This window comes from Cydia amplana, chromosome 6 (assembly GCF_948474715.1).
Source record: "Cydia amplana chromosome 6, ilCydAmpl1.1, whole genome shotgun sequence".
In the NCBI taxonomy this organism is placed as follows: Eukaryota; Metazoa; Arthropoda; class Insecta; order Lepidoptera; family Tortricidae; genus Cydia; species Cydia amplana.
This window is the reverse complement of record NC_086074.1, coordinates 4,792,582-4,819,719: the sequence shown is the minus strand read 5'-3', so window position 1 is coordinate 4,819,719 and position 27,138 is coordinate 4,792,582. Positions and strand designations below refer to the sequence as shown.

Here is a 27,138-nt window from a genome sequence, read left to right as displayed (position 1 = left end):
TAAATCCAATAAATCCGCGATATCGTCAATCCGGGATAGCGGAAAAAATAGGGCTGATTACTGAGCACCTACTCGTACACGACACACCTAATGTTGTTTAAAGTTTCTATTCAAATATTTCGTTTTATCTTCTTATGACATGGTCTTTCCCCGAACTCGTGGTTGCTAAATAAAAATGGGGAACATGAGATAATTTAGTATACCGTCGCTATACTTACTCAACCTCAATCTGCAACAATCATTTGATGGAAATGTCGCTTTTCTTTCATTCGGAATACGGGTGTTTTTGTCATCAAATGAGTGTTGCAGATACGAGGTTGAGTAAGTATAGCGGCGATATAAGGTTACCTATATTTTTAGTAGCCTACAGAGAAAAAATATCTGCTAAGGTTTACGATGACGCGCCGCACATATTGCGTGGCGTTCAATAAGTTTGATAAAAACCAACATTTCTTAACTATACATTTATTACGCATCTACATTCAGGCATTCCCGTGTGCCACTTTAATTCCGCGACTCAGCTCGACCAGTTGCTGGTAGTGCTCCCTGAATCCCTGCAGCGCCAGCTCTTGCTGGCTCTTCATTGAGGAGTTGGTGGTGATGTACTTCTGGACGCAATCGACGCAATTGCTGTCAAGTCGGATGTCTTCTTCTGTGAGCCGATCTGGTTTTGTTAGTTGGACGGGTGTTGGCAGGATCTGAAATAGAGAGGCGATTTTACCTCTTGACAGCCAAAGACGTCATTTGACGCATGTTGTTACAGCCCAATATCAACCTTCGTGCATTCCGACAGGGTTTACAATGTCGCACACGATAGGCGTGACTTTTAAAGCATTAACGTATATCTCAGGACAGGCCTTACGGCACTAAAGATGGCACTAGTTCAGCGGTGTCACTCACGAATTCGAGCCAATCGTGCAGTCTAACGCAACTAGTTGCGACCAATCGCGCGCGAGATGCGAACTCGTCAACCAATCGCGTTGTAGCGGTGTCACACCGCTGTACTATACTGGCCCCATTCATGCCCCACTCTTATTGCCCGTAAAGCCAGTCCTGAGATAAACGTCAATGGTTTAAAGAGTAAAGACCACTAGTTTGGACAAACCTGTTGCACAAGTTCAGTAGCCAGATGTCCATCAGCAACGTCCCCAAGTACGGCCTGTCTCGTGGCGACCAGTAGCGCGGCCTCCCGCACCTCGCCCGTCTGCAGCAGCTCCAGCATGAGGCTGTCTACGCTTTGATGCCAGGTCAGATAGAATACTAGTGGCCCAAAGTGGCGAGTCGACCTGGAACGATTGAACGAATTTATCCCAGCTATTACCACTGGTCAATACAGGGATTTTTTTCGTTAATTTTTTCCAGTTGGGAAAATAATCCCTTACTTAAACCCCCATACAAAAGACTTGATATTTCAGTATAAGGATCATGGTATCTATCAAGAGACTATATTTTATGGACCATAATAGGCAAGAATAAGGGTTTCATTGTATTTTTGTAAGAAAATAAATCCCAATGTTAGTGTAATTATTTATGAATAGGTACCTATATTGGAAAACAATACATAATAACAACATATGGTTTACATATGTAAAGAAGATTACATACTTATCTCTTAACTTATAGGCCTCCTCCAGGTCTTTTTGCTGTAGTCTGTCATGGGCCACTTTCCTCCATTTAGAGCCTGCTGTTAGTTTAAGGTTATCTGCCTCTCTTGATACAAGTTTGTTCAGAGCGACTATTTTCAAAAATTAACTCACCTCAATAACTCATATCTGCTCTTAGCATCAACATGCTGGTAGGTAAGACTGGTGACCCGTTGGTAAGACGGCTCGTCCGGCTCATACTGAATGCTAGCTCGGTCCAGGATGAATTCATACTGCTCTCTGTCCAGGACGCTGTTGAATTTCTCCTCATCCGTGAACATGAGGGGCTCCCGTATTGTGCGTCCGTTTATGGGGAAATATATCTGAAAGGTAAGGTTTCGTTTGATATTATAATTAGTGCATGCTCCATCTCTTCTTCATTTTATGCAAAACAATGCCAAATAGCAAAACATAGTGAACCACAAATCATTGTGTATATATTTAACCTATGTCTACAAATAAATAAATTTTGATTATGATTTTTGATTTTGGAAAAAAAAGGTTTAGTAAATAATAGCTTTGTAGTACATCTAGAACCTCAATATTGCTGATATTAGATTAGAGACGTAATAGTGAAGTAACACATGTAACGGACATTGTATAGAGAATTTTTTGACATGTCTAACCTAGTTTATTTAGTATGGAATTAAAGGCTAACTAACAACCATTGCTGGTGTAGGTATCACAGAACCTTTACCGAAAATTGCAAAAAAAATCGGTAAATTCATTTATCCATTACATTGGTACACCAAGAGTACAGTCATGCAAGGTGATGAAATTGAAATGGTACAAATAAAATATCTTACAAATACATATTTTTGAAATATTACTGCTTAATACCTGATTTAGCCTCTTTCTGATGTCATGGTCACAACTTTGAAGAGTGCCATCAGGTAATCTGAAAGTAGTGACATATTAATATAATATTATGAGATTTTATGAGAATAAATATCTAAATCTATTAGCCAGTTAATCACGAGGCATTAATCCAAATAAATTGAGAAAGGCTCAAAACCCTAGGTTTGTCTCAAATACTGAAATTCGTTATTCTGAACTAAAACCTTTATACACTCACCTCTCTACAATAATTCTGTGTTCATTTGCCACACCAAAACTGATATCGGTGAAGATGTATTTGGACGTGTCATAGCCAATTAGAGCAGGGTCCTCCGCCAGGACATCTTGAATGTGTTGTTGGATCTGAAAATATTTTATAATAATTATGTCAACCTGTAAGATAAGAAAAAATTTGGAGTATTTTATTAATTATAATCTAACATAAATGTTTGGGAACCTTAACAACAGGAGGCATCTGTAGAAGTTGATCGGCTCTCTCATTTGCTTTGGCGACCTCTTGTTCTAACTCCTCGGATGTTAAGAATTTATATTTGGGAGTAGGAAGCACAGGTAATGCACTATTGGTTCTTTTGCGGAAAACCCTCGCCAAATCCGGCCTCGTTAACCTTTTCAGCAAAACTTGAATGTCAGGGGAGAAAAACTTCGGTGCAGGATCTTTATCACCATCTAAAAAGACGCAAATAATATTAGATATTGCAGTTTATAAGACTTTAACGTAATTGTTGGTTAACATCTATTACCGTATAACGATGGCACGAAACTTAATTTTCTTGAATAAATGAGGAACTGAACATCACTGTGCTTTACAATCACATTTTTAACGCTAGATTGTGCAAATTTCTTAAATAATATAGACATTTTAATAACAAACAATCAGTAAGACCCCAATCCTAACCTAACTTTTGTATTTTTTTTTTAATTTAGAGATATCATTTGACGTTTCTGAATAGGGATGACCTACGGAGAAAAGAATCGGTAAAAGTTTCACCTGCGACCATTTGTTATGTTTGTAATAGAAAACAGGCTAACTATTATTTTAAACTAGCAACATTTTTGATTAGTTGCTGTCTTATCTGTCAAATTTCCTACGCGCTTCGTTGTATTTTTATGGAATTTCTTGTATATTTTCTTATTTGATTTGTTTAAAATTCGTTTGTATCGACGGTTTGATGACCTATCTTCACGACAATGTCCAAAAGGAAGGCTGGAGTTAACGATATCATTTATGAATTGGATAATGATGACATCGAATTAAGTAGCGAAGATGAAGGTAAACATCCTAAAATTAACCGCCTGGAGCCTAAAATCGGCTCACAAACCTCAAGCGACGACGTTACTATTGAAGAAACTCCTGTAGAATGTATAGATATCGACTGCTCTATCGAAACTATTGAGATTGAATCGTCGCCTACTAAAGCACAGAATGGAGGGAAAAGTCCAAATGTTATTCAACTTGAAGACGACGACGAGCAACTGGTGGTCGAGGAGGACGATATCACTCAGAAACAGAAGAGCAACACTTCTGGGTCATCAATATTTAATGAAGATATAGTTGTTGATTCTCCAGCATCTAATACAGACCTGGGTGTAGCGGGTTGTGAGAATCGGACGCCTTTGTTCACAGTGCGCTTTAAAGATAAAAAGATAGCTAAAGCTTATAAGGAGGAAGTGAAAGCCTTTATGTTGAAACTTATTAAACTGCATGACACTGAATCTTTGGAGGGCTCGGAAACAGAAACTGACTTAGAACTTGATATTTGGCCTGAAGACTTACAGGATGCTGACAGTATGCCTCAAATAGAGTCGCAAGAGGAGACAGAGGAACAAGACAACTTTTTCTTTGTCGATACTGACCCATCTACTCAGGAACCTGGTCAAATACCAAGATACAAACAGGTGAAATATTAAACTTTTATATTTTTTAGTTAATTTTAATTCAGTAGGTGTAAAAATAAAGATAGTAAATAGGCAATCTGAAATCAATATTATTCTGCCACATGCAGCTCTTGAATGAATTAAACCACACTTAAGACATAAAGCCTTAGATACTGGTTAATTCTCTAATACAGTTTTTCAACCTTTATGACACAACCTAGATTTGGTTCTATTAATTTAAAATTGTTTTTCTTTCATGCAATATTTTATGTTACAAACCCCTGCGTCGCATTTCAGGCAGATACTGTAATGTGCAACGTACCAGCAAAAGAGCCCACGCCCCCACCTGTGCTGCGTCGAGGCCCAACTTGCTTTAACTGTGATGGCGCGCATCCATTACGAGACTGCACAGTACCGAGAGACAATGCTAGGATCGCAGAGAAGAGAAAAAATATGGTTAAAGTTGGGTAAGTAACTTACATAGAACGGTTAAAGTTAAGTTAGTTTTATTTGGAGCCATATGGCAAATATCAAGTAGATGAACATCTTCCACTTCTCTTTTTTCTCTGGCCCAGGGTCTGCTTTTCAGGAATAAAATCTCAAGAATTGATGAAGACTCTTGTTCTGGGGGTTTACGCCAACAATGCTTTGAGTCACTTGTACTCTATGTGCAATAAACATTTAATTTGAACTTCTAAATGAGATTTTAGGCCTAATTGAGATGTCTACTAATAATAAGAGATGAAATACTCTCTTTTAAAAACAAACTAGATGAATACTTTCGTAGACTACAAAACACAAGTGGACATTGATGTGCACGTATCAGCTTTTAAGCTGCCCGTGCATTTACATATAATGATTTAAAACAAATTTTCCTTATAATTAAAGGTTATAACAAATTTGTAAAGACCTGCAAGTCAAAGCTAGTAGAAGAATCCTTTCCTTAAAAAATTACAAACATTTCAGCCGATACCACGTAGAAGACGAACAGAAGTACGGACACCTGATCCCCGGCCGCATCTCTGGCAATCTGCGACATGCACTTGGCTTGAAGCGGAGCGAGATCCCACTCTACATATACCGGATGAGATTGCTCGGATACCCGCCTGGCTGGCTTGAGGAGGCGCGGATATCACACTCTGGGATTACCATGTTTGACTCCACGGTAATTTATCAACACATGTCTCCTATAATCGTATTTTATTGATTTTACATGACACAACGATACAGGCGGCGCTCGAGTCTACGGAAATTTATGACCCCAAGGAGGTAACATTATTATATAATACAAGAAAACGGAAGCACTGCATATCGTCAGAACGCAACTATACTGTTCTGATAGATAAATCGTTTATTTGTATGCTGCAACAACACACGTTGCGTTTTGCGTAAGTACGTAAAGCTTAAGTACTAAAATCGACTTAAACATTCATACGACGAACTGTTTCAAATTTTTTATGGAAATCAGAATTCCGTTTATGGTTTTCATTATTGATGATGAGAACTTTCGAGGAAATACTTATTGACAAAAAAATAAAATTTTAAAACTTTGGCCACCTTGCTTTTCTTGACACAGTCATCTACTACTTACCAAGCCCTTTGGTTTTATAATTATAATCGCTTATGTAACTTATGTTCACTCAATTTTCAGGGAAGCGCAATAAGGGACCCTGAAGAGGAAGAGGGCGAGGTGTGCGAGCCGGGCTCCAAGGACAAGTTCGACATCAAGAAGATACTCGACTTTCCTGGCTTCAATGTTCCAGCGAGTTCGCGTTATAGAGAGGTTGGCCAATATACCAGTATTTAAAATTCATGGGTGGATCAACTATTTCTTGTTGTTATTCTGTCCGGTCAGCCAAGAGACAATAGTAGCATAGTTTGTTAGAAGACATTGTACACCACCTTCCTCTGACACGCTTGGTAGACGACCCTCAATGGAAAGGGTTCATAAGTATCACAAAAAATGTTGTTTGGTGAATTTAAATGCCTAAAAATCAGGTTTTAAAGAGTGACCCAGGAGAACGTAACCATGGTAACAAGCGACAAGAAAAAGTTGATTCACCCTCATGCAATATGGTCAAGGCAAAGAGAATAGATTTTATAGAGAGTTAATGTCATGGTAAATTATGTAGTCACAGTAAATTTACCGCCATCTTTTGACAGAAGATTAAAACTGTTAAAACGCCATTTGACTTTGATCCTTATTCTTTCACTGATATGTGTTAATTTGTAAATAGTGAAATTAACGCTATACCGACGCTAACCGCGCATAGGCCAAAGGTATGGTGCAATCTTTTCGGACGATTTTTACTGTGGTGGCTACATATACTTGGTCAACCAAATCTTGTCAGTAAAAAAAGGCGCGAAATTCAAATTTTCTATAGGACGATATCCTTTCGCGCGTACATTTTTCAAATTTGCCGCCTTTTTCTACTGACAAGATTTGGTTGACCGTCTATAATTTACCATGACAGTAACTCTCTGTTGACAGTAAGTCAAGGTAAGAAAGTGTCATGAAAAATATAGTGGAGGGTGTACTGACATCACTGATCTCCCATATATGTCGCTGAAGATACCACTTGGCATACAAATATTTGTTTTATTATGACCCTATGTAAACCTGGCGACTTGAGATACCGTGTTGGCTATATCAGCTCAGAACAACCCATAAAACTTGTATTCTAACCCCTTATTCATAAACACGCTACAAACCTCAATTAGCTAATAATCGTTTGTCCTTATCTGTCATTTTGTCTTATGTATTTGTAAGAAAGGGATAAAACATAATTTAACTAAATCAGGCCCGTAAAGTTGCATGAATAAGGGGGTAAGTTTATTTACTAAGCTCCTAAAATCCCAACTACTAGATTTATTACTTACACTTCTATCTACTAACACATAAGTCACATAATGCTATTTCATTTCAGGAAGCCCATCTATACGGCTTGCCGCCTATATCGGAGCAGGACAGCAAGATAGCCATGCTTCAGATGTTAGCACCGAATGCCATGAAAGCTTACAAGAGGAAAAAACTGACATTCTTTCCTTCGGCTGATAAGGCTAAGGCCGACGGGCAGGCTGAGATGGAGTTAGATAGTGGCGATGGTAAGTATAGATATTATTTATAAGATTTCTGGTATAAGGGGTGTACCGAAAAAAAAACCCGGCCAAGTGCGAGTCGGACTCGCGCACGAAGGGTTCCGCACCATCAACAAAAAATAGAGCAAAACAAGCAAAAAAACGGTCACCCATCCTAGTACTGACCCCGCCCGACGTTGCTTAACTTCGGTAAAAAATCACGTTTGTTGTATGGGAGCCCCCCGATCACAATAGATCAGCGATGGTCGCAGTGATACATAGGCTTTGGAGCCTTATATAGCCCCTAACAAGAATGGGAGCCCCACTTAAATCTTTATTTTATTCTGTTATTAGTATTTGTTGTTATAGCGGCAACAGAAATACATCATCTGTGAAAATTTCAACGGTTCGTGAGATACAGCCTGGTGACAGACGGACGGACGGACGGACGGAAAGCGGAGTCTTAGTAATAGGGTCCCGTTTTTACCCTTTGGGTACGGAACCCTAAAAACGAATAAAGTTCTGTTCAAGAGACAACATACTAAATTAGTTATTTATACGAAACTTCGAGGTATTTCTAAAAAAGAAGTATTTCGAAAGCAAGCATGGACGATGTTGAAAACTTTCTTGCCATTAGGAAAATACTAAGTTTCAGTGATATCTTTTATTCACCGGTGTAACTGTATGGTATAAAACCAGAATTATTTATATTGGAATATACAGGTTGCTTCCTGTAACAGGAGCAATAAATTAAACTGTAGGCTGTACTCCTCAAATTGACCAACATTTGTTCAGCAACTTTTGAAAATAACTCTTCTTTTGATTTTTATTACACTTTAAAGTTTATTCTAAGACGCAATGTATTGCAAATTTTGTTATGTTTAAAGCGTGACAAGCAACGTCAAACACACTGATGTCAGCGTACATTGAAGGCAATATTTATTTTGTATGAAAAAGAGGAAGTGTAAAGAATTCATAATTTTTAAAAGTTGCTGAACAAATGTTGGTCAGTTTAAGGAGTACAGCCTTTAGTTTAATTTATTGCTCTTGTTACAGGAAGCACCCTGTATATATGTAATATAATAATTAGACTTTTTACCGCTGTAAGAAAGCTGTCGTCATCTTGCTTCGAAATAAAGTTTGCCGTTTGAAATTTACAGTATTTTTTCGCTACAATCCTTAGTATATTTATATGGATATATTTATTTAGGGTGTAAAGGGTAGGGTATTTAGGGGTTCTCAAGGGTCGCATAAGTGGCTCCTAATAAAACAACGTACCTACCTAATTTTAACGTGAACTTTTTTTGCTATCACAGAAGTCGCCGAGTTCCCATCAGTACCACCGCTGCCAGACGACGCGCCGCCCCCACCTCCACCACCCCCTGAATGTCCACCCCCACCGCCAGACTCACCTCCCCCACTCCCCAAATCTCCCCCTAAATCCTCCCCACCCCCCACCCCGCCCAAGTCCCCGGAGCAGCCTGAGAAAGAGACCGACAAGTTGAACGAGACGGACGATATAGAAATAGTGACGGTGACCGAGGTGAAGGATATACCGATGCCGATGGATGCGTCGCATATCACTATTGAAGATGATTTGGTGAGTATACTGAGTATTTAATTTAGTGTAAGACTATTATCCTCGTAAAGCCCAATATGCATTACAATGTACAGTCCATTTCGGCCATAGACTAGGAATCCTCTAGACGGAGTTTAGAGCAATTATTTCATGAAACCGATGATGCCAAAAATACTGGGGTGCGGGGGACGAGGTGAGCGAGTCCCGTGCCGTGATTGGTCCGTTCAAAGACACGGACGTCACACAAAGACACTTTGACTCGAAAATGGAGTAAAATTACCGTATATCTGTGGCAGAGGGGGTAGCGCTACTATGCTCAGTCTAGAGGATGTTTTGTCTGTGATTTCGACCTACTTAGAATCTTTCATAAACCAATAAAAGCAGCATTTCTTTTGTTTGTTTCATAGCTTTTTCAAACCAATGATTTATAACTCAAGATAGGTTATAGGCGTTCCAAAATTGAAGTGACAAATTGGACAAGTTGCCTTTAGTCGCGGCTGGACAAGCGAGAAATGTGCACGTGCTTACGAGCTCCCGCACACCGAAAGAGACAGAGACGAGCTTATGTTTAACAACGAGTGTGACAAAGATAGATGGAATGAGAAAATTAATCAAAAATAACAGATTTCTTCGTAGGCACAGAAATAAATATGGAAATATTTTTTGTGTTCCTCAAGTATGAGTATAACCTATCTATGGTTATATAATATCATTGTTTCAAACAAACTAAATTCATCCCAATTTACTATACAACACGGTTCAAATTAAAAATAGGATTTTTTTTTAATGTTTGACCCTACCAGGTTACAATTATTTTATCTCCAAAAAGTTGATCATTCAAGAATTACACAAGTATTGAACAGTCAGCAGCAAAAGTTGCTAAGCGGGCGAGGTGTTCAAAATTATCTTGACGCGACTTTGTTGTTAGGAGAATAAGAGCGCGTCAAGGTAATTTTGAACACCTCGCCCGCTTAGCAACTTCTGCTGCTGACTGTACCTAAACTGCTAGCAAAACAACTTACCTATATTAGTAGATAGTTTGGCGCACAGCGACTGCATATGTCACGGCCGTACCGGTTCTCAGCCGGCCGTCTTGCGCCCGCGCAATGTCTCGCAAGCTGCGTAATAGGCTACATTCCTACCAGGGATGTTGCGAACATCCGCATCCGCATCCGCAACCGCGGAACATCCGCATTATTTTCAACATCCGCATCCGCATAAAATCGATGCGGAGCTTATGCGGATGCGGATGTTGAACAAGTCGGTACAGGAACGTCTTAGCGGCGGCGTAAGTGCTAGGTAATTTCGTCATTACCTATAACGAAATCGTCTAGATCCAGAAAAGTCGGCGAAGTTACTGTTTATTAAATATAACGCACCTGTATTCTTGCTCAAATACTAAACGTTTGGTTTTTTTAATAAAAAAATACTAAAAATGTAATATTTGACGTTTTCTAAGTACCTAATCTTGACATCCGCATCCGCGGATGTGAGCCTTTAAAAATTCGCATCCGCATCCGCGGATGTCAAAAAAACTGCATCCGCAACATCCCTGATTCCTACTAGTCAAATCAGCTTCTTTTTTAGAACTGTCAAAACGATTTGCTAATATGGAATTTATATGAAAACTAATGTAGTTGTTTTATTTATTAAAAGAAAGACTTGGATGAAGAAAACGATGCTTTATTCGTGGAAGCCATTTTTACCAGTCCTCCATTTGCAAACCTTAAACATAGACAATTATAATCTAAAAATAACACCATAGACAATATGGCCAGTATGAATCATGCCCCTTTTTAATAATAAATAAAACGCCTCATATTGACGTTGACGTTTTTTGATACTGAGACATGCTTCTTCCTGTTGAGCTGTTACGACGATGTTGCTGACGGTGACGGTATGATTTGGAAATTGCATCGACTGTTTGATTGTCATTATTGTTGTTTATTTTGGATGATCTTTCCTGTGATAGTTTCATGCTTTTAGCTATTTTTAGACATTTTTCAATTGTCTTCTTGTAGTAGTCTTTGTTTCACTTTTTTGTCAGAGATGCCAATAACAAATTTGTCTTTTATTAGGCTTTCTTTTAATGTGCCAAACTCACAAGAGTTACTTAAGTTTGTTATCACAGTAACATACTCTTCAAATTCCTCATCGGAATGTTGTTGTCGAGAAAAGAAGTTGTACCTTTCAACGGTTAGGTTCTTAAGTGGATTAAATTTAGCATCGAATTTCTCTATTACCTCTTTGAGAGTGGCTGTCTTTCGATCAATAGAAAAAGAATTAAATATAGTCAGGCCTTGATCTCCGAGTAAGTTAAGCAATATAGCTACCTTTCTAGTTTCTGGGAAGTCGTCCAAGTTGTTTGCTTCCGTGTAAATTTCAAATTTTTGCTTCCAGATTTTCCATCTTTCCGGGACTTGACTGTCGATTTTCAATGGTTTTATCGACCCAATTATTGAAATATCTTTGGCTTGGCGTTCATCTTCTTCATTATCAGACTTCTCACTATCTGACACCATGTTTTATTTACAGAGATGTGAAAAATACTTTATAAAAAGTATTTAAATACAAAATACAAATACTTCCTTGATATACTATTTCAAATACAAAATACAAAATAGTTTTTGAATTTGTATTTAAAATACAAAATACGAAATAGGTATTTTCAAAATACTTTTTAAAAATACAAATACTTTGCGATAAAAGGTACTCTGAATAGTGAATACCTAGTCTGAATTAAAAAGTATTACTCAGAATATCCGAATTGAAAAGACTCTCTTTATTCTTTGAAAACAGTGTGTCAATCAGTCCTCTATCTAAAGTGCAAATTTCTAGTTGTTTGCTCATATTTACCGGAAGGATGGATCCGATGGATGATGGTTTATAACGGACAATTTTTAAAAGCATTAATTTAGATTTGTTATGTTTTACAGCTAGTATAATGCCTCTCGTTAGTGTGATAAAAGCGTCTCGTTTGTGTTTCATCAGGGCAGAAAAGTTTGTTCTCCTCTCGTACCTTGAAACCCTCGTAACACTCAAGATTCCCCTTTTTTAACCACTCGCTACACTTGTGATCATGTGCGACGTTACTAAACAGATTCAACAGTTCCATGTTAAAAGAATGAGAGAGTTGCCAGGATTGTAAGATCAGAAGAGGTTGTAACTCCTACCTACATTACCTACTATAAAGTATTTTGTATTTTGAAAATAGAAAATAGGTCACAAAAACTATTTCAAATAAAATACAAAATAGTTTTCTTCAAAAGGTATTTAAATACAAAATACAAAATAGGTATTTTGCATTTTGTATTTGCATTTTAAATACAAGTATTTCAAATAAGTCACATCTCTGTTTATTTATTAAAAGAAAGACTTGGATGAAGAAAACGATGCTTTATTCGTGGAAGCCATTTTTACCAGTCCTCCATTTGCAAACCTTAAACATAGACAATTATAATCTAAAAATAACACCATAGACAATATGGCCAGTATGAATCAGTAGTGACGTCACGGTAAACTCACATACTTTTTATATTTCAATCCGATTTATTAAATACAAATTGTGTTTAAAAATAGCTGCTGTCTATGTTTTTCTAATAATTATCTGGTGCTTTATTTCGTGCACGGTTTGAAATAGTTTATTTTAAGTAGGTACAGGAAACATCCCTATTATAAATGATGAGATTGTTTTACTTCCTTTTTTAATGATTGTTTTACTTATTTTTTTTGTGATTTAAGACGTAGGGTGACTGCTATAGTAGGCCTCTTTCCTAACAAATGAGAAAGAAACAATGAATATGTTTCTGCTGGTTTATGCCCTAGATTGATCTGCGTGGATCAGCGCGATGCGCTGACGCAATCTGTTGCTTAAACACCTATTTATTTTTATTTCTAATAACTTGTCAATTTTTTACAGGACAAAACTGAACTAAGCAGCGGTCAAATTAGTCCCAGCCTAGATGACTTAGAAGAAAAGAAACGACTCTTGCTCACCGCTTTGGAAACAGACGTCACTCTACCCGTATCCCCTATCATCGCCATAGACACAGAACCAAGCAAAAATCCAAACGAAGACACAATCAGTGAAATTGAAACCGAAATTGACAGTAAAGAGTCTACAGAAACAGGTGATAAGGATCAAGTGCCTAATGCAGTACCTTTAAGATTGGAAATTGATACTAATGCATCACCTTCAAGTATAGAAAGTCCAAGTAGAGATCCATTATCAGCCGAAGCCAGAACACCCACATCAGACAACAAAGGCGTCAAAACAACCGCCTACGGAACACCGGTCTTAAACATTGCTTCCCCGTATGTCAAATTACCAAGTGACTCGAACTTTGCTAAAGACATTTGTGACGTTATAAATTTTGAGAATCTCCCCAACTCGACGGGGAAGTATAAGAAAATATGTAATCTGTTGAAAAAGGTGAAGAGTGAAGTGGACAGGATACACGACTCGTGAAGTGATCACTGACTTTATTGTAATACTGGATAGGTCGCTATTATTCTCCTGTTTGTTTTTTAGGGTTCCGTACCCAAAGGGTAAAAACGGGACCCTATTACTAAGACTCCGCTGTCCGTCCGTCCGTCTGTCACCAGGCTGTATCTCACGAACCGTGATAGCTAGACAGTTGAAATTTTCACAGATGATGTATTTCTGTTGCCGCTATAACAACAAATACTAAAAACAGAATAAAATAAAGATTTAAGTGGGGCTCCCATACAACAAACGTGATTTTTGACCGAAGTTAAGCAACGTCGGGCGGGGTCAGTACTTGGATGGGTGACCGTTTTTTTGCTTGTTTTGCTCTATTTTTTGTTGATGGTGCGGAACCCTCCGTGCGCGAGTCCGACTCGCACTTGGCCGGTTTTTGTCTATTTGTATTGTAGTTGGTGACAGCGAGCCAGGAACAAATTTCTATGACCAATAGCATTTTGGTCTTTCCACTGGCATATAGCCGGCTGACGATATTATTTATTCGCAATAGCATATCAATACACCTTATAAAACAAAGTCCCCCGCCGCGTCTGTCTGTTTGTATGTTCGCCATAAACTCAAAAACGAATGAACGTATTTTCATACGGCTTTCAGAGTGATTCTTGCGAAAGGTTTAGTGTATAATTTGTTAAACCCTGCGAAGCCGGTCGGTCGCTAGTAAACTATAAGTAATCTTACAAAGTTTCAATTGGGATGCGATGACATTTTTTTACGTATTTGGGTATGCTGACGTTTCTCAACCCATCAACGGAGCGGCAGCTGATTTCCACGAGGGTTCATTACACATAGCCATTAACCGATTTACGAATTATCGCCCGGGATGCGATGACCGACGAAATTTACGCCTGGCCCGCGGTCTAAATACTATAGTCAGTTTTTATTAGGGTTCCGTACCCAAAGGGTAAAAACGGGACCCTATTACTAAGACTCCGCTGTCCGTCCGTCCGTCTGTCACCAGGCTGTATCTCACGAACCGTGATAGCTAGACAGTTGAAATTTTCACAGATGATGTATTTCTGTTGCCGCTATAACAACAAATACTAAAAACAGAATAAAATAAAGATTTAAGTGGGGCTCCCATACAACAAACGTGATTTTTGACCGAAGTTAAGCAACGTCGGGCGGGGTCAGTACTTGGATGGGTGACCGTTTTTTTGCTTGTTTTGCTCTATTTTTTGTTGATGGTGCGGAACCCTCCGTGCGCGAGTCCGACTCGCACTTGGCCGGTTTTTGTCTATTTGTATTGTAGTTGGTGACAGCGAGCCAGGAACAAATTTCTATGACCAATAGCATTTTGGTCTTTCCACTGGCATATAGCCGGCTGACGATATTATTTATTCGCAATAGCATATCAATACACCATATAAAACAAAGTCCCCCGCCGCGTCTGTCTGTTTGTATGTTCGCCATAAACTCAAAAACGAATGAACGTATTTTCATACGGCTTTCAGAGTGATTCTTGAGGAAGGTTTAGTGTATAATTTGTTAACCCGTGCGAAGCCGGGGCGGATCGCTAGTAGCATATAAACTATAATCTTACAAAGTTTCAATTGGGATGCAATGACATTTTTTTACGTATTTGGGTATGCTGACGTTTCTCAACCCATCAACGGAGCGGCAGCTGATTTCCACGAGGGTTCATTACACATAGCCATTAACCGATTTACGAATTATCGCCCGGGATGCGATGACCGACGAAATTTACGCCTGGCCCGCGGTCTAAATACTATAGTCAGTTTTTATTAGGGTTCCGTACCCAAAGGGTAAAAACGGGACCCTATTACTAAGACTCCGCTGTCCGTCCGTCCGTCTGTCACCAGGCTGTATCTCACGAACCGTGATAGCTAGACAGTTGAAATTTTCACAGATGATGTATTTCTGTTGCCGCTATAACAACAAATACTAAAAACAGAATAAAATAAAGATTTAAGTGGGGCTCCCATACAACAAACGTGATTTTTGACCGAAGTTAAGCAACGTCGGGCGGGGTCAGTACTTGGATGGGTGACCGTTTTTTTGCTTGTTTTGCTCTATTTTTTGTTGATGGTGCGGAACCCTCCGTGCGCGAGTCCGACTCGCACTTGGCTGGTTTTTTACATAAATAACCAAATTGTGAAGACTGCAGTGTGAATAAGAAAGTCATCGAAGTAGTACTTTTACTTAAGGTGTGCTCCCAGTACTGGTTTTGTATACAAGAATTCCCGAAAGTTCAGTCTTGCTTTTACTGTTTACTGGATATGAACCTAATGCTATAAGTGTTTTCTAAACTAATATAATTAAAGGATGTAATGGGCGATACTATCCAGTGTTTATATAATATTAGATAGTAATCAGAGGTTAGGACGAATTGTGTTCATAAAATAGTACATGATAGGTTATTACATTACCAAAAGCAGATTTTTTGCATTCAAAATGCAGTCAACAAAATACACCTAACACCTGTAAATAGTTCGCAATTAGGTACAGTCAGCGACAATAATAGCGGATGAAGCAACGCGCCAAAAGTATCTGTCATCCTGGAATACTTTTCATGACAATAAATTTACGATTTCCAACTAAGATCACTAGGGTGTCTAAGATCCATAAATTTCAGATCAATTTATTTCTCTCTCTATGCACATCGCGTTGTATACCGTAAAAAGGCATACGGCCCGCCTAATGGTAAGCAGTCACCGTAGCCTATGGACGCCTGCAACTCCAGAGGTGTTACATGCGCGTTTTTATAATGGATAGAATGAAAAAAGTATACATATGATTTCGAATTCGTCTGTTACTTTAACTGATCCTCGGGTCATACCTTGAGGTAACTTGTCTAAATTTGTTGACTGTACAATTAGGACTATGAATAAGAATACGAGGTATTTTTATACTCAATAGCATTAGTTCATAAAAGCCATTTGGAGCTTCCAACTCTGAAGTCTATGTTTATTGTTTTTAGGTACATGTGTTAAAGACATGTAGTCTGTGGTTAAAGAAATCACAGACAATAGGGATGTTGACATGAATCGCGAATATATAACATGTTATGTTTTTACCATAGCAGGGAATATTAGAACGCGGAAAATCATATTTTGCAAGTGTAAATATGCGTAATAAATTAATTAAAAATAATCAAAAGTATTTAAAATAATGCCCAGTATCACGTGACTGCAAACGCCAATCGGAGCGCGTGACGTAATCACAGTGGAATCACCAAAGAAAAGTATAAAACCTGCCTAAGTGTCTACAGATTATCGTACCGAAACGCGATCTTGGTGCGGTGCGGCGCACGAATCGATAGTGTGTAAGGTGGTGCGTTAAGGACGCAGCTATAAGTTAGTGCGAGAAAGAAGGTCGCTGTCCGATGCGGTAGTGTGTTAAGGCTTTAAAAAAAATTGTCAGTTGCCATATAAAGAATTTAAAAAATGTCTGACAGCAGTTTGTTTAAAACGCCGTTACGTCATCAAGGTCACGTGACAGTTTGGAGCGTTTAGGCGCGAAATTTAAACACGAAACTTATTATACATGTTTTTTTATTCAAAATTAATGAATATATTTTTTTAATATTTTTTTCTGTAATTATTACGTGTCTATCTACAAAATAAAACCAGTTCCAAAAAAATGTCAACATCCCTATTGTAATTTTCTCGATATTGATATGTATTGTTTTTAAGCTATTATGGCCGGGTAGGTACATATGTATTCTTTCTTGCTGCATTCAACATATTATCATTATGTTCTGTAAATACCTATATGTATAGCTTTCCGTGAAAAGTATATTTTATTCTGTTTCTTTTTTAATACCAAATAAAAAGTTTTGAATTAATTATGAAGAGCATACATATGATGACGATGTTTTTAAGTGAAAGCAATATTTTACGTGTCAAATTATAGCATACTTTTTAGGTTTTACTTTACCTAAGTACTACTTAAGGATATTAATTACCTTATTGAAGTGGATTGAGTAGGTAATAAGGCAAGTATTTTTTTTTAACTGATGTTATAGTTTCATGATATTCACTAGTCACGTACTCATACTTATGATCTTTCTTATTGGATATCAGAGCATCGATTTGGAATAGGTATTGAAAGTTATCCGTCCGCGGTGTCTATAGCTTCATTGACTGTATTGGATGTATAAAGTGTAGGACATACGAGGGGCGTTCAAAATATTCTCGGTATTGATATCTTACAACCTCTTCTAAAATTTCTTTCGTTACTGGCCGCTAAGGTTTATTCATTGACATTAAAAAAAAGTATAATTCGAACAGAGATGTTCTTTTGTTTTTCTGCAATTGCTGAACAAACATGAACATCATGTGGGAATTGTCAATGTTAACTAAATTAGAACATCGATGCGTGATAAAATTCTTGACAAAACAGGGTAAAAATCAAAAAACCATAAAAGAGGAAATGGATTGTGTTTACCGTGAGTCTGCTCCTTCTTTATCTACCATTCAAAAGTGGTCAAGCGAGTTTAAACGTGGAAGGGAGAGTGTTGAAGACGACCCTAGGGTCGGCCAGGTCTAGACCTGGCCGGCCTGTAGTAGCTACTTCACAAGAAAATATTGATAAAGTGGAAAAACTTATATTGGAAGATGGTCGAGTGAAGGTAAAATCTATAGCACAAGTAACCAATCTCTCTATTGGTACCGTACATGATATTATCCATGACCATCTTAATATGTCAAAAGTAAGTGCAAGATGGGTTCCGCGAATGCTGACTCGGCTTCAAAAAGACATGCGTGTAGCTTGTTGTTCCGATTTTATTGACCTGTGCGGTGAAAATCCTGATGAGGTGCTGCAAAGAATAGTTACTGGAGATGAAACCTGGGTTCATCATTATGACCCAGAGAGTAAACAAGAGTCCATGCAGTGGCACATTAAGGGTTCAGCTCATCCCAAGAAGTTCAAGGTCATCCCTTCAGCTGGCAAGGTCATGGCCACGATATTTTGGGATTGTGAAGGAGTATTACTGATCGATTATAAAGAAAAAGGTGTAAATATCACAGGACAGTACTACGCTAACATTCTACGTCAATTAAAGGATGCAATCAAAGAAAAGAGGCGAGGAAAGTTAACCAAAGGTGTTATGCTTCTGCATGACAACGCCCCCGTCCATACTGCTCATATTGCCAAGGCAGCTATTGTTGAATGTGGGTTTGAAACTGTTACTCACCCACCGTATAGTCCGGACTTAGCCCCCAGCGATTTCTTTTTGTTCCCCAATCTTAAAAAGGATCTGCGTGGAAATAAATTTTCCGATGATGAAGCATTGAAGGCGGCAGTGGAGGAGCATTTTTACACCAAAGATAAAAAATATTTTTATGCAGGATTAAAAAAAATAATTGATCGATCTTTTAAGTGTATGAACATAGGGGGGGAGTATATTGAAAAATAAAAATATCAAACTTTTCGTACTTGTTTGTTTTCATTCTCATACCGAGAATATTTTGAACACCCCTCGTAACATATTTGTGCTTCGAATTTAACAGCGAATGTAGATGGCGTTGTATGACTCCGTTCATTATACTGTAACTCTGACTGTCAAAAAACCATGGCGCCATCTCATTCCACTGTCAAACTGTGGCCCCTCCACACGCGTTCGCACATATAGTCTGGAGGGGGCTTATCAAAGGTTCATGGATTATGAATATGTAAGACGTGTGAGATGTGTGAGAAAAAAAATCGTGCCCCCAGTTTGACAGTGGAATGACATGGCGCCATGGTTTTTTGACAGTCAGAGTTACAGTATAATGAACGGAGTCATACAACGCCATCTACATTCGCTGTTAAATTCGAAGCACAAATATGTTATGTCCTACACTTTATACATCCAATACAGTCAATGAATCTTTGTATCTTTAATAGACATTTCTGAATAAAGGTCTGTGCAGTGCACACCGGATACGTGTGCGTAAACGAACGTGCGAGTTGTATTATACAGATCGTTATGAGAGACTGCACACCGCTTGCCGGACATGAGCGTGCGCACACGCAGCCAGTGTGCTCTGGCCTATATGGCGATGCCTGACGAAAATATAAACTAGGTATATTCACTGTTTCACTAGTGATAACGTTAACAAGTGTAGTAGGTAAGTATTTGACTCCATGTCGTGAAATAATGAACTTTAGTTTCTTATTTGACTGACGTGTGAGTATGACGAGCCTCAAGTGAATATCCTACGAACGAACTTTCTTAAATAGATTGCATTATTTTACTACACCACCAGGGTATAACCACATACCATTTTAGCTCATCCACATTAAATTTTACCATACACTTATTATTGTGAATATATTTCCTTTTACACAATGAAACAAATGAATTGTCACAGTTGTTTTATTTATTTTTTCATAATATCAATAAAAATCTCCATTGGTGTCTTGACATTATTAGCAATAGTGATATAGAAACGAAACCCACCCAATATTAACTAAGCATTATATTTTGCATAATTTAAAATAAAATAGTGCAATAAATCAAACTAAAGTAGATTAAATATTATCTGAATACAGATATGATCACTTAAAACTTTTTAAACATATAATATAGGTATTTTTCGTCTTATATTCTACATAAGTCAGACCTAAATAAAATATACAACGTCGAGCACGCTAATACGCGCGCTTTGTGTTTTCTTGCGAAAAATATTGTAATAAGAAAGGTGTTGATTCTCCTAACGATAACAGCATTTACCTATTTTTTCATACATACAAATTGCACGTATCATTGCAAGGAGACGGAAACTTTTTAATCATGACGAGTGCATGTAAAAATACACCTACATGTATTACTTTAGAGTTTAAAATTGCAAGTCATGTCAGACTTACATGACAATTTAGCTATTTATTGACAAGGTATTCAACACTTCTGGTGGTTTTAAGAAGAATGGAGCACCGGAAATTGGCAAAACTCCTTGTAAACACACTCGCATTTCTTTTGAGACATTGTATCACAACTCCGTTGTTAACGGTTTTCTATAAATAACTTGACGATTACCCCACTTTGCCTTAAAATGAAGGCGACTACATTTTTTTTGTGTTTTAACTTTTGAAGTTTGTTAGATCGATATAAAACAACTGCCAAATTTATTATTAGAACTCATCACAAACAATGAGCTTAATTTTTTACATAGAGACAGAGAATAGTATTCGAAATTTTGCTATAACGTAAACGTAAATACAATCTATAATGGAATGAAACCGTTAAATGTAGGTAATAAACATTTAGTCAGGCCGGTTAAACATTTAATTAAGGAAGTTAGATCTATTTATTTATAAAGGGAATATTATCGACCTTTCATATTGAGGTCTTATATGAATAGATATTTTATACTTAGCGGTTTTCAGGTTTTCATCCTCGGTCAAGTAACTATTGTTTGGTGTTTACCTACTCTTTATAAGAGCCATATAGTCTGAATTACCTAACGCTAAGTGTAAGGCCTGAGTGGACGCTCGAAGCGGAGCGTTCGGCGGGGCGTGCAGCGTGGCGTCGAGTCACAAGTAATTTGAGCAGCGTGCACTAAGGCCGCTCCTATACGTTTGCATTTGTTTAACATGCACGCCGCACGCCCCGCCCCGCTGCACGCCCAACTCGAGCGTCCACTCAGGCCTTACACAGATACGCCAATATTTTGACGGTGAGAAATAAAAGACACAGTCAAAACGCTCGGACCTTAGCCCTTTACTATGATCCTGGTATGGTCGTCGGTTATTTTGGACCCGTTCCATATAAAACAATTGGCAGATATTAGGACTGTTATGTGGTAAACCTTTTAGGTTTATATTTTATATGAAAGAGGTCGATGTCCGGGTTCCGTCCACGATTAAAGTCTTGGCGGCGTCGGCGGAGCTCCGTCGTGATCCTATAACAAAAAGGAAATTAACATAGGTATATATAGGTACCAGTGGCGGCGCGTCAAACATATCCATAGGCAAGGGCTAATTTGGCTTACATATTTCCTTTAGAACTCTGCTCAAACGTCCAAAAACAGGCAAGCCGGTGGGAATCGGCTTTTATGGACGCGCCGCCACTGATAGGTACGTTTACATTTTTTTCCCTTTTTTTGAGAGGTATAGGTATTATGCTAATGAAATCGATATAGGTATATTAAGTTATTTTTAGAAGCTTAACAACTTTGCATAGACCAGGTGACTCCACCGGCGAAAAGAACCATATTCTATATAATATGGCCCGTGGCAGCTAAGGCTTGGTGTTGACTCTCGGGGCCCGTGTATCTCGGGCTTCGGTCAAAATGTTTGGAGACCCCAGGCTCAAACGAATGCCGCTATCATTTGCGTGAGACACACTTAAGGCTTTAAATGAGTGAAGAAACACCTTGTTGCAAAGTGTAGGTTACTTAGGTAGGTTAATTGGTATTGATATTACACATGTCACCACACCACGCTGTTATTTACGTGTCTACAGCTAAGTTAAAACAAGTAGTTTCAGTAAACAATATACTTGTCATGTATATTTATTCGACAATGTTACTGATGTGTTACGTCTTCAGGAAAGTGTAACTGTAGGTATAACCTCAGTGTTGCATAGGTAATTATGTAATTTAAAAACTTGGTTATGACTCACAAGTCAAGGTGAAATTAGAGGAAATAAAATTCTTCTACAAAACAACCGGTTATATGAAATTGATTCGGTTTAAAGCTTATAATAATATGGAAAACATACTTATGCCATAACTTTATGTAAAATTTTAAGAAGTTTGCTTAAGGTTCCGTAACACAGGCGCGTTTTCCGGGCGGGGCAGGAGCGTTTTATATGTAAAGCGGCGCGCCCCGCTCACGCCCCGCCCGGAAAACGCGCCGACTGACATCTTATATTTTGAGTTATTGCCACTATTTAGATTTAGATTTTTTTCCTCACCTGTTCTCATTGGTAACAACTGAGAAAAATATTCCCAGTGTAGTTGCCACCAAGGTCGGTACAGTCGCCATCAGATATATCGGAGCAGCCGAGGTGCTCAAAAATATATCAACACGACTCTAACGCCTTGACAATAGAGGCGTGTGGAGATATTTATGACGCCTTGGCCGCTCTGATATATATAATGGCGACTGTACAACTGACATTTTTTTTCTCAGTAGTTACCACCAAAATTTGTTAGTGTTAAATACTTACTAATAAAAATACCTACATAGTGAGTGCTTGATTTACGAAGGGTGCGTGGGCGGTATATTATACTAGCTGTATAAAATACCGCCTGCTTATAGCACACATGCTAACCATTACCATTTAAAAGACTTATATCGCTGCAATATGGTTTACGATTGCTTAGTTAACTGTTTCCACGGCAGTACCACGATACAGAATCGCCAATTGTAGATGTAACATTGCAAAAAGTCACCATGTTCGAGGCTGATTCTGACATGTTTCTTTCTTTAAGTTAAATAAACCTTAAACCCGTACCGTAAGATCGGAAATTGATTGGCCAGCTGTATATACCTACACTAGCAGGAGTTAATTACAAGTCTGTTAATAAAACGTGTTAATTACGAGGAAAACGAACGGTAAGCATTATACGAGTGCCTTCGTATTGTACGGAGGCAATGTGTTATACGTCTCTTATGATAACGTTGGTGAGCGTTATGGCACAAAAACAGGCCAGTAGGCTAAGCCAGATCGTTTGAGTCCCGAGAAAGGATATAGGATAGTTTTTATCATACAAATCATCCCTTAGTGTCCCGGGAGTGTTTCACTCTGGGTGTTGGGATTTACTATGGAATTGGGATAGGTACGTAAGTGCACAGTGCCGGCCCGAGCCCTTGATCAGGATAGAGCGAAATCGGGTTTTGGCGCCCTTTGTTGAAGTTTTCAAGCGTATTTCCCCCCTCCCCTCGCCACACTCGCGTGTTTTTAACTTTTTTTTCTCATTTGCCATTTTGGCGCTCCCTTGCCATCCGGCGCCTAGAGCGGCCGCTCCACTCGCTCTACCCTAGATCCGGCCCTGAGTGCAAGTTATACGCAGACATGTCGGGCAGAAGCCAGTCGTCAATAAATCACATGTCCGAAGATTAACATAGATTAGAGATACATTTTATAGAAAGACGAAAATGACAAGTAATGCAAGATCTAAACTTTTTCCGCATTTAGCCATAAGTAGTTTTGTAATTAAAATTCTTATATGCAGGGGTGCAAAGCTAATACATAGCTGATTGTACATGGCGGCAGCGAGCACCATCATGGCTGACTCGGACCGCGGCAGTCCCATGAGGCCTTCCGTATCCGGTGCAGTATGACTTTGTCATAACTAAAGTGTCAGTTCAATTGCCCCAACTTTAGCGATTAGAACGCAAGCATCTGTTATCTCTGTCACCCTCTGTGATGTGAATGTTGTGTGTTCATTTAGTATATGGAAAATTTAAGTATCTGGCTATAAAATCAAGGTTTGAAGAAGGTAATAAAGTGACCTGTGAGTTGCGCGGAGGCTTGTTGGCTTCGGGCAACTGGCGGCGCCGCGGGCGCAGCATGTACATGGCGACGGCGAGCGCCATCATCGCGAACATCACCAGGAAGCTGTTACCGGCAGACTCGGGCGCCGGCAGCCCGCTCACCTCGTCCAGGCATTCTGTGTCCGTGCAGTAGGATTGTCCTTGTCGAAGCTGGAATAAATAAAACATTTTAGTTTGTAAATGAACTGCTTTGGCTAATAGTTACAAGATCACATAAGAGATGGTTATGGTTTGTAAAAGCCCTGTCATTAGTTTTATTTTATTATTTTGCAGTAGTTTTCTACAGTGTAGTAAAAAAAACAATTACTGTTATAATTAACTTGCACAATAGTAATTTACTTTTTTACCATATATTTAGTATGGCTAAACTATAGGTGCATGAATATTCATATTTGTATTTTTTTCTGAAATGCCTATTGTTTTAATACAGTTAATCCTATTGGATCCTTGTGAGAAATAAACAACAAAAAACCAACTGCAAACTCACATAAAAGGAGATAGTTCAATGGGGCCACACCATTATTTGTATATAATTATATCACATGACATGAATCAAATTTAAACAAATAAAATATAATGAGTAGTAAATAAGTAAGGGTAAATAAGATCTCCACATAGTAACTTTGTCACTAAATTAAATCCCACTTATGGTAATCAATAAAAAAATTCAGCCAGATAAATGATAACATGTATGTATACTAACTAGTACAACAAAACTATTTTGTAAACATGGCAAAGCCTGTTCAACAGAGTACCCCGATAGGTGGATGTTTGTTGATAACCAAGCAATTATACATACAAAATAATTGGAATACCTACTGATAACAGTTGTTTCAGTATACGCTTTGAATGTGTGTGTAAGTATATGTGTGACGAATCCTAAGCCATACGTATTCTGATAGCAAATTGCAACACAAAACTGCAAATGAATTTAGTAGGTGTGCCTTTAAAAGGGTGATGAAAATCTTGAATTTTGAATGCTATAATCCAGCGATAATTCTTTTTTACAATGCTATCAACACTCGTTGTGAACGATTCTTATATAGTGGCACTTATCGATAATTGTAGCGTTCACCACAATAGGTACAAGGTCATGATAGATATACTCACCAGAGAGATCAGTCGCCGCATTGCCAACTCGTGGTTCCAGATGCACTCGCAAGGGTCCATTTCGTCACCCATTTCTGCATAAAGAAACTTGTTTGAGTTGTATGCGCCACATAGATAGCGAATAGTTTGGCTGCTAAAATTATCTTAAAAACGACTCAAAATCTTCACAAAACTTAGTTCCAAGCTAGTTGAAATAATAATAATTAAGCAGGGAACGGGTTACATGGCAAACATTATATGATTATGGTGCTTTGTTTTTATTTACAAATATTGTTTCAGAATCTTAAACTCAGCTGTCAAGGGAGGGGATTCCAGATGGTGAAAGTGATCCTTTACCTGTGTATATTATTGTCCAAGAAAACACAACAACACAACGATATCGTTAACAAAACGCTTATTGTGGGAGTGCTTCGTCGCCACCGTCTTTTGCTAAACAAAAAATAAAATGCGATTATCCTCAAAAGATAGTGACGACTCGCGACGTCATTTTTCCGATTGATGTCTGGTGTTTTCCTATTGGCTGGCTTGGTATTACCAGTGGAGGGGATTGACAGTTCAGTAGCGAGTTCGAGTAGACATGAATTTAGGTATGTTCCGAAGCGATCTCTTGTTTCTGAACGTACCCTTTGCGGCCTGTACTGCATTTTAGAAAGGGAGGCCCGGAGGTACATAATTCAAAAATTAGAATGTTGAGCGTTGCGATGGTTTTATGTCAAGACAGTTAAGACTGAGTTGATTCAGTGGGGTCACCAATTAATTCTGGAATAAATCAGTATATTAATATTGTTGTCCTACTTATTCCCCAATTTTTGATATATTTGTGATGTAGTTTTATATTACTTACTTTTGACTTTGTGACCTAAACGGAAAAAGTGGCCACTATTTGCCGTTTAGTTGATAAAGCAATAACTATTAAATAATAACAAAACCCTAGGCTATTAGGTATAAGTACTTATAGGCCAATAATCCATTTTATGCCAAAAATGTTTTACATCAATTTGGAAAAGAGCTGATATTCATCAAGCTGCTGGATCGATCTATATAACATGAAACATAGCTAAGACCTACCGCAAGAAAACTCGCTATCACGTAAAAACAAACCGCATCGAAATCTGTCTATCCGTTGGAGAGCTACGATGCCACAGACAGACAGCCAAATATTGGCATCAAACATATATAGAGTCTGTGCGGAAAGAGAAGTCGTGGATTGTATCAATTGGACCCCATACAATCCACGACTCTTCTCTTTCCGCACAGACTCTAACATCCCTATTTTTGCGTCGGGGGTTAAAACTAGCTAAGCCAAATAAAATTATGTGACAAAGACCAAAAGTGGAAACAGTAGAACAATATTAAATTATTAATATATGTACCTACTGATTTATATAGAAATTAATTGGTTTATTAGAAAACACAATTTCCTAATGAGGGCGCCATTGGACGTTCGACTCAGGCTTTAGCAAACTTTGTTGCCAAGTATGTTATAGGTTATATATCTTTGTTATATATGGTCACAGACTTTTTTAATTGTTGATACATCTAAGGTTGAAGCAAATTTGGTTTTCAATACTAAGATGCTAACGGTATGAAATGTCCAATGTAAAGTAAACCCTTTTTTAAATAGCTCAACAGACTATTTCTTTTTCTAAGATCAACCCACACTTGACCTGCTTAAAGATTAAGGTATATGTACCTACTTACTTTACTGTTTCGGTTTACCTGTATAGGAGGTAACACATTTTTTTTCGGAGTGATTATTTCCGAAACTGTTCACTTTATGAGACACTGGATTTTGGAGACCCGTATTCGTTTTGCGTATACCAGGACATCAGGACCTTAGGAGTGAAAAGTTGGCCACAAATAGATCGGACTGGAGAGACTTGCTTGACCAGGCTAAGGCCCACTCGCGGCTGAAATGCCTCAGATGATGATGATGATGTATTCGTTTTGAAAGACCTATCCAACGATATCCCACACCATTGCCTTACAAATTAGTTCAAGCGAAATTCCGCATGGCGCGAGATCATAATATATATTACTTA

The 27,138-nt window shown here is 38.3% G+C and overlaps 3 protein-coding genes across 3 annotated transcripts; 1 reads left to right on the top strand and 2 right to left on the bottom strand.

Moving 5' to 3' along the window:
- Nucleotides 1–449: 449 nt before the first annotated feature.
- On the bottom strand, nucleotides 450–3,426 carry LOC134648646 (small ribosomal subunit protein mS22). Its single transcript, XM_063503135.1, has 7 exons — nucleotides 3,242–3,426; nucleotides 2,938–3,167; nucleotides 2,719–2,843; nucleotides 2,484–2,541; nucleotides 1,758–1,966; nucleotides 1,106–1,286; nucleotides 450–698 (listed from the first exon to the last, which is right to left on the bottom strand). The coding sequence occupies exons 1-7, from the start codon at nucleotides 3,357–3,359 to the stop codon at nucleotides 483–485; spliced, it is 1,137 nt and encodes a 378-aa protein (XP_063359205.1). The 5' UTR covers nucleotides 3,360–3,426; the 3' UTR covers nucleotides 450–482.
- Nucleotides 3,427–3,571: 145 nt separating this feature from the next.
- LOC134648667 (zinc finger CCHC domain-containing protein 8 homolog) lies at nucleotides 3,572–13,551 on the top strand. Its single transcript, XM_063503161.1, has 7 exons — nucleotides 3,572–4,397; nucleotides 4,674–4,843; nucleotides 5,343–5,541; nucleotides 6,028–6,159; nucleotides 7,304–7,481; nucleotides 8,771–9,054; nucleotides 12,953–13,551. The coding sequence occupies exons 1-7, from the start codon at nucleotides 3,690–3,692 to the stop codon at nucleotides 13,499–13,501; spliced, it is 2,220 nt and encodes a 739-aa protein (XP_063359231.1). The 5' UTR covers nucleotides 3,572–3,689; the 3' UTR covers nucleotides 13,502–13,551.
- A 7,628-nt stretch (nucleotides 13,552–21,179) lies between these two features.
- Nucleotides 21,180–25,611, bottom strand: LOC134648705 (small integral membrane protein 14). Its single transcript, XM_063503215.1, has 4 exons — nucleotides 25,433–25,611; nucleotides 25,097–25,170; nucleotides 23,945–24,136; nucleotides 21,180–21,384 (listed from the first exon to the last, which is right to left on the bottom strand). The coding sequence occupies exons 2-4, from the start codon at nucleotides 25,166–25,168 to the stop codon at nucleotides 21,346–21,348; spliced, it is 303 nt and encodes a 100-aa protein (XP_063359285.1). The 5' UTR covers nucleotides 25,169–25,170; nucleotides 25,433–25,611; the 3' UTR covers nucleotides 21,180–21,345.
- Between the last annotated feature and the right edge of the window lie 1,527 nt (nucleotides 25,612–27,138).

Coding starts and splice junctions, on each gene's coding strand:
- LOC134648646 (XM_063503135.1), bottom strand. CDS start 3,359: ATGTCTATATTATTTAAGAAATTTGCACAATCTAGCGTTAAAAATGTG. Junction 1,967..2,483: donor TCAGAAAGAGGCTAAATCAG/GTATTAAGCAGT, acceptor CTTACCTTTCAG/ATATATTTCCCCATAAACGG. Junction 699..1,105: donor CTACTGAACTTGTGCAACAG/GTTTGTCCAAAC, acceptor TCTCTATTTCAG/ATCCTGCCAACACCCGTCCA.
- LOC134648667 (XM_063503161.1), top strand. CDS start 3,690: ATGTCCAAAAGGAAGGCTGGAGTTAACGATATCATTTATGAATTGGAT. Junction 6,160..7,303: donor CGAGTTCGCGTTATAGAGAG/GTTGGCCAATAT, acceptor ATTTCATTTCAG/GAAGCCCATCTATACGGCTT. Junction 7,482..8,770: donor GGAGTTAGATAGTGGCGATG/GTAAGTATAGAT, acceptor TTGCTATCACAG/AAGTCGCCGAGTTCCCATCA.
- LOC134648705 (XM_063503215.1), bottom strand. CDS start 25,168: ATGGGTGACGAAATGGACCCTTGCGAGTGCATCTGGAACCACGAGTTG. Junction 24,137..25,096: donor TGCGGCGACTGATCTCTCTG/GTGAGTATATCT, acceptor TATTTATTCCAG/CTTCGACAAGGACAATCCTA. Junction 21,385..23,944: donor AGCCTCCGCGCAACTCACAG/GTCACTTTATTA, acceptor TTTTTGTTATAG/GATCACGACGGAGCTCCGCC.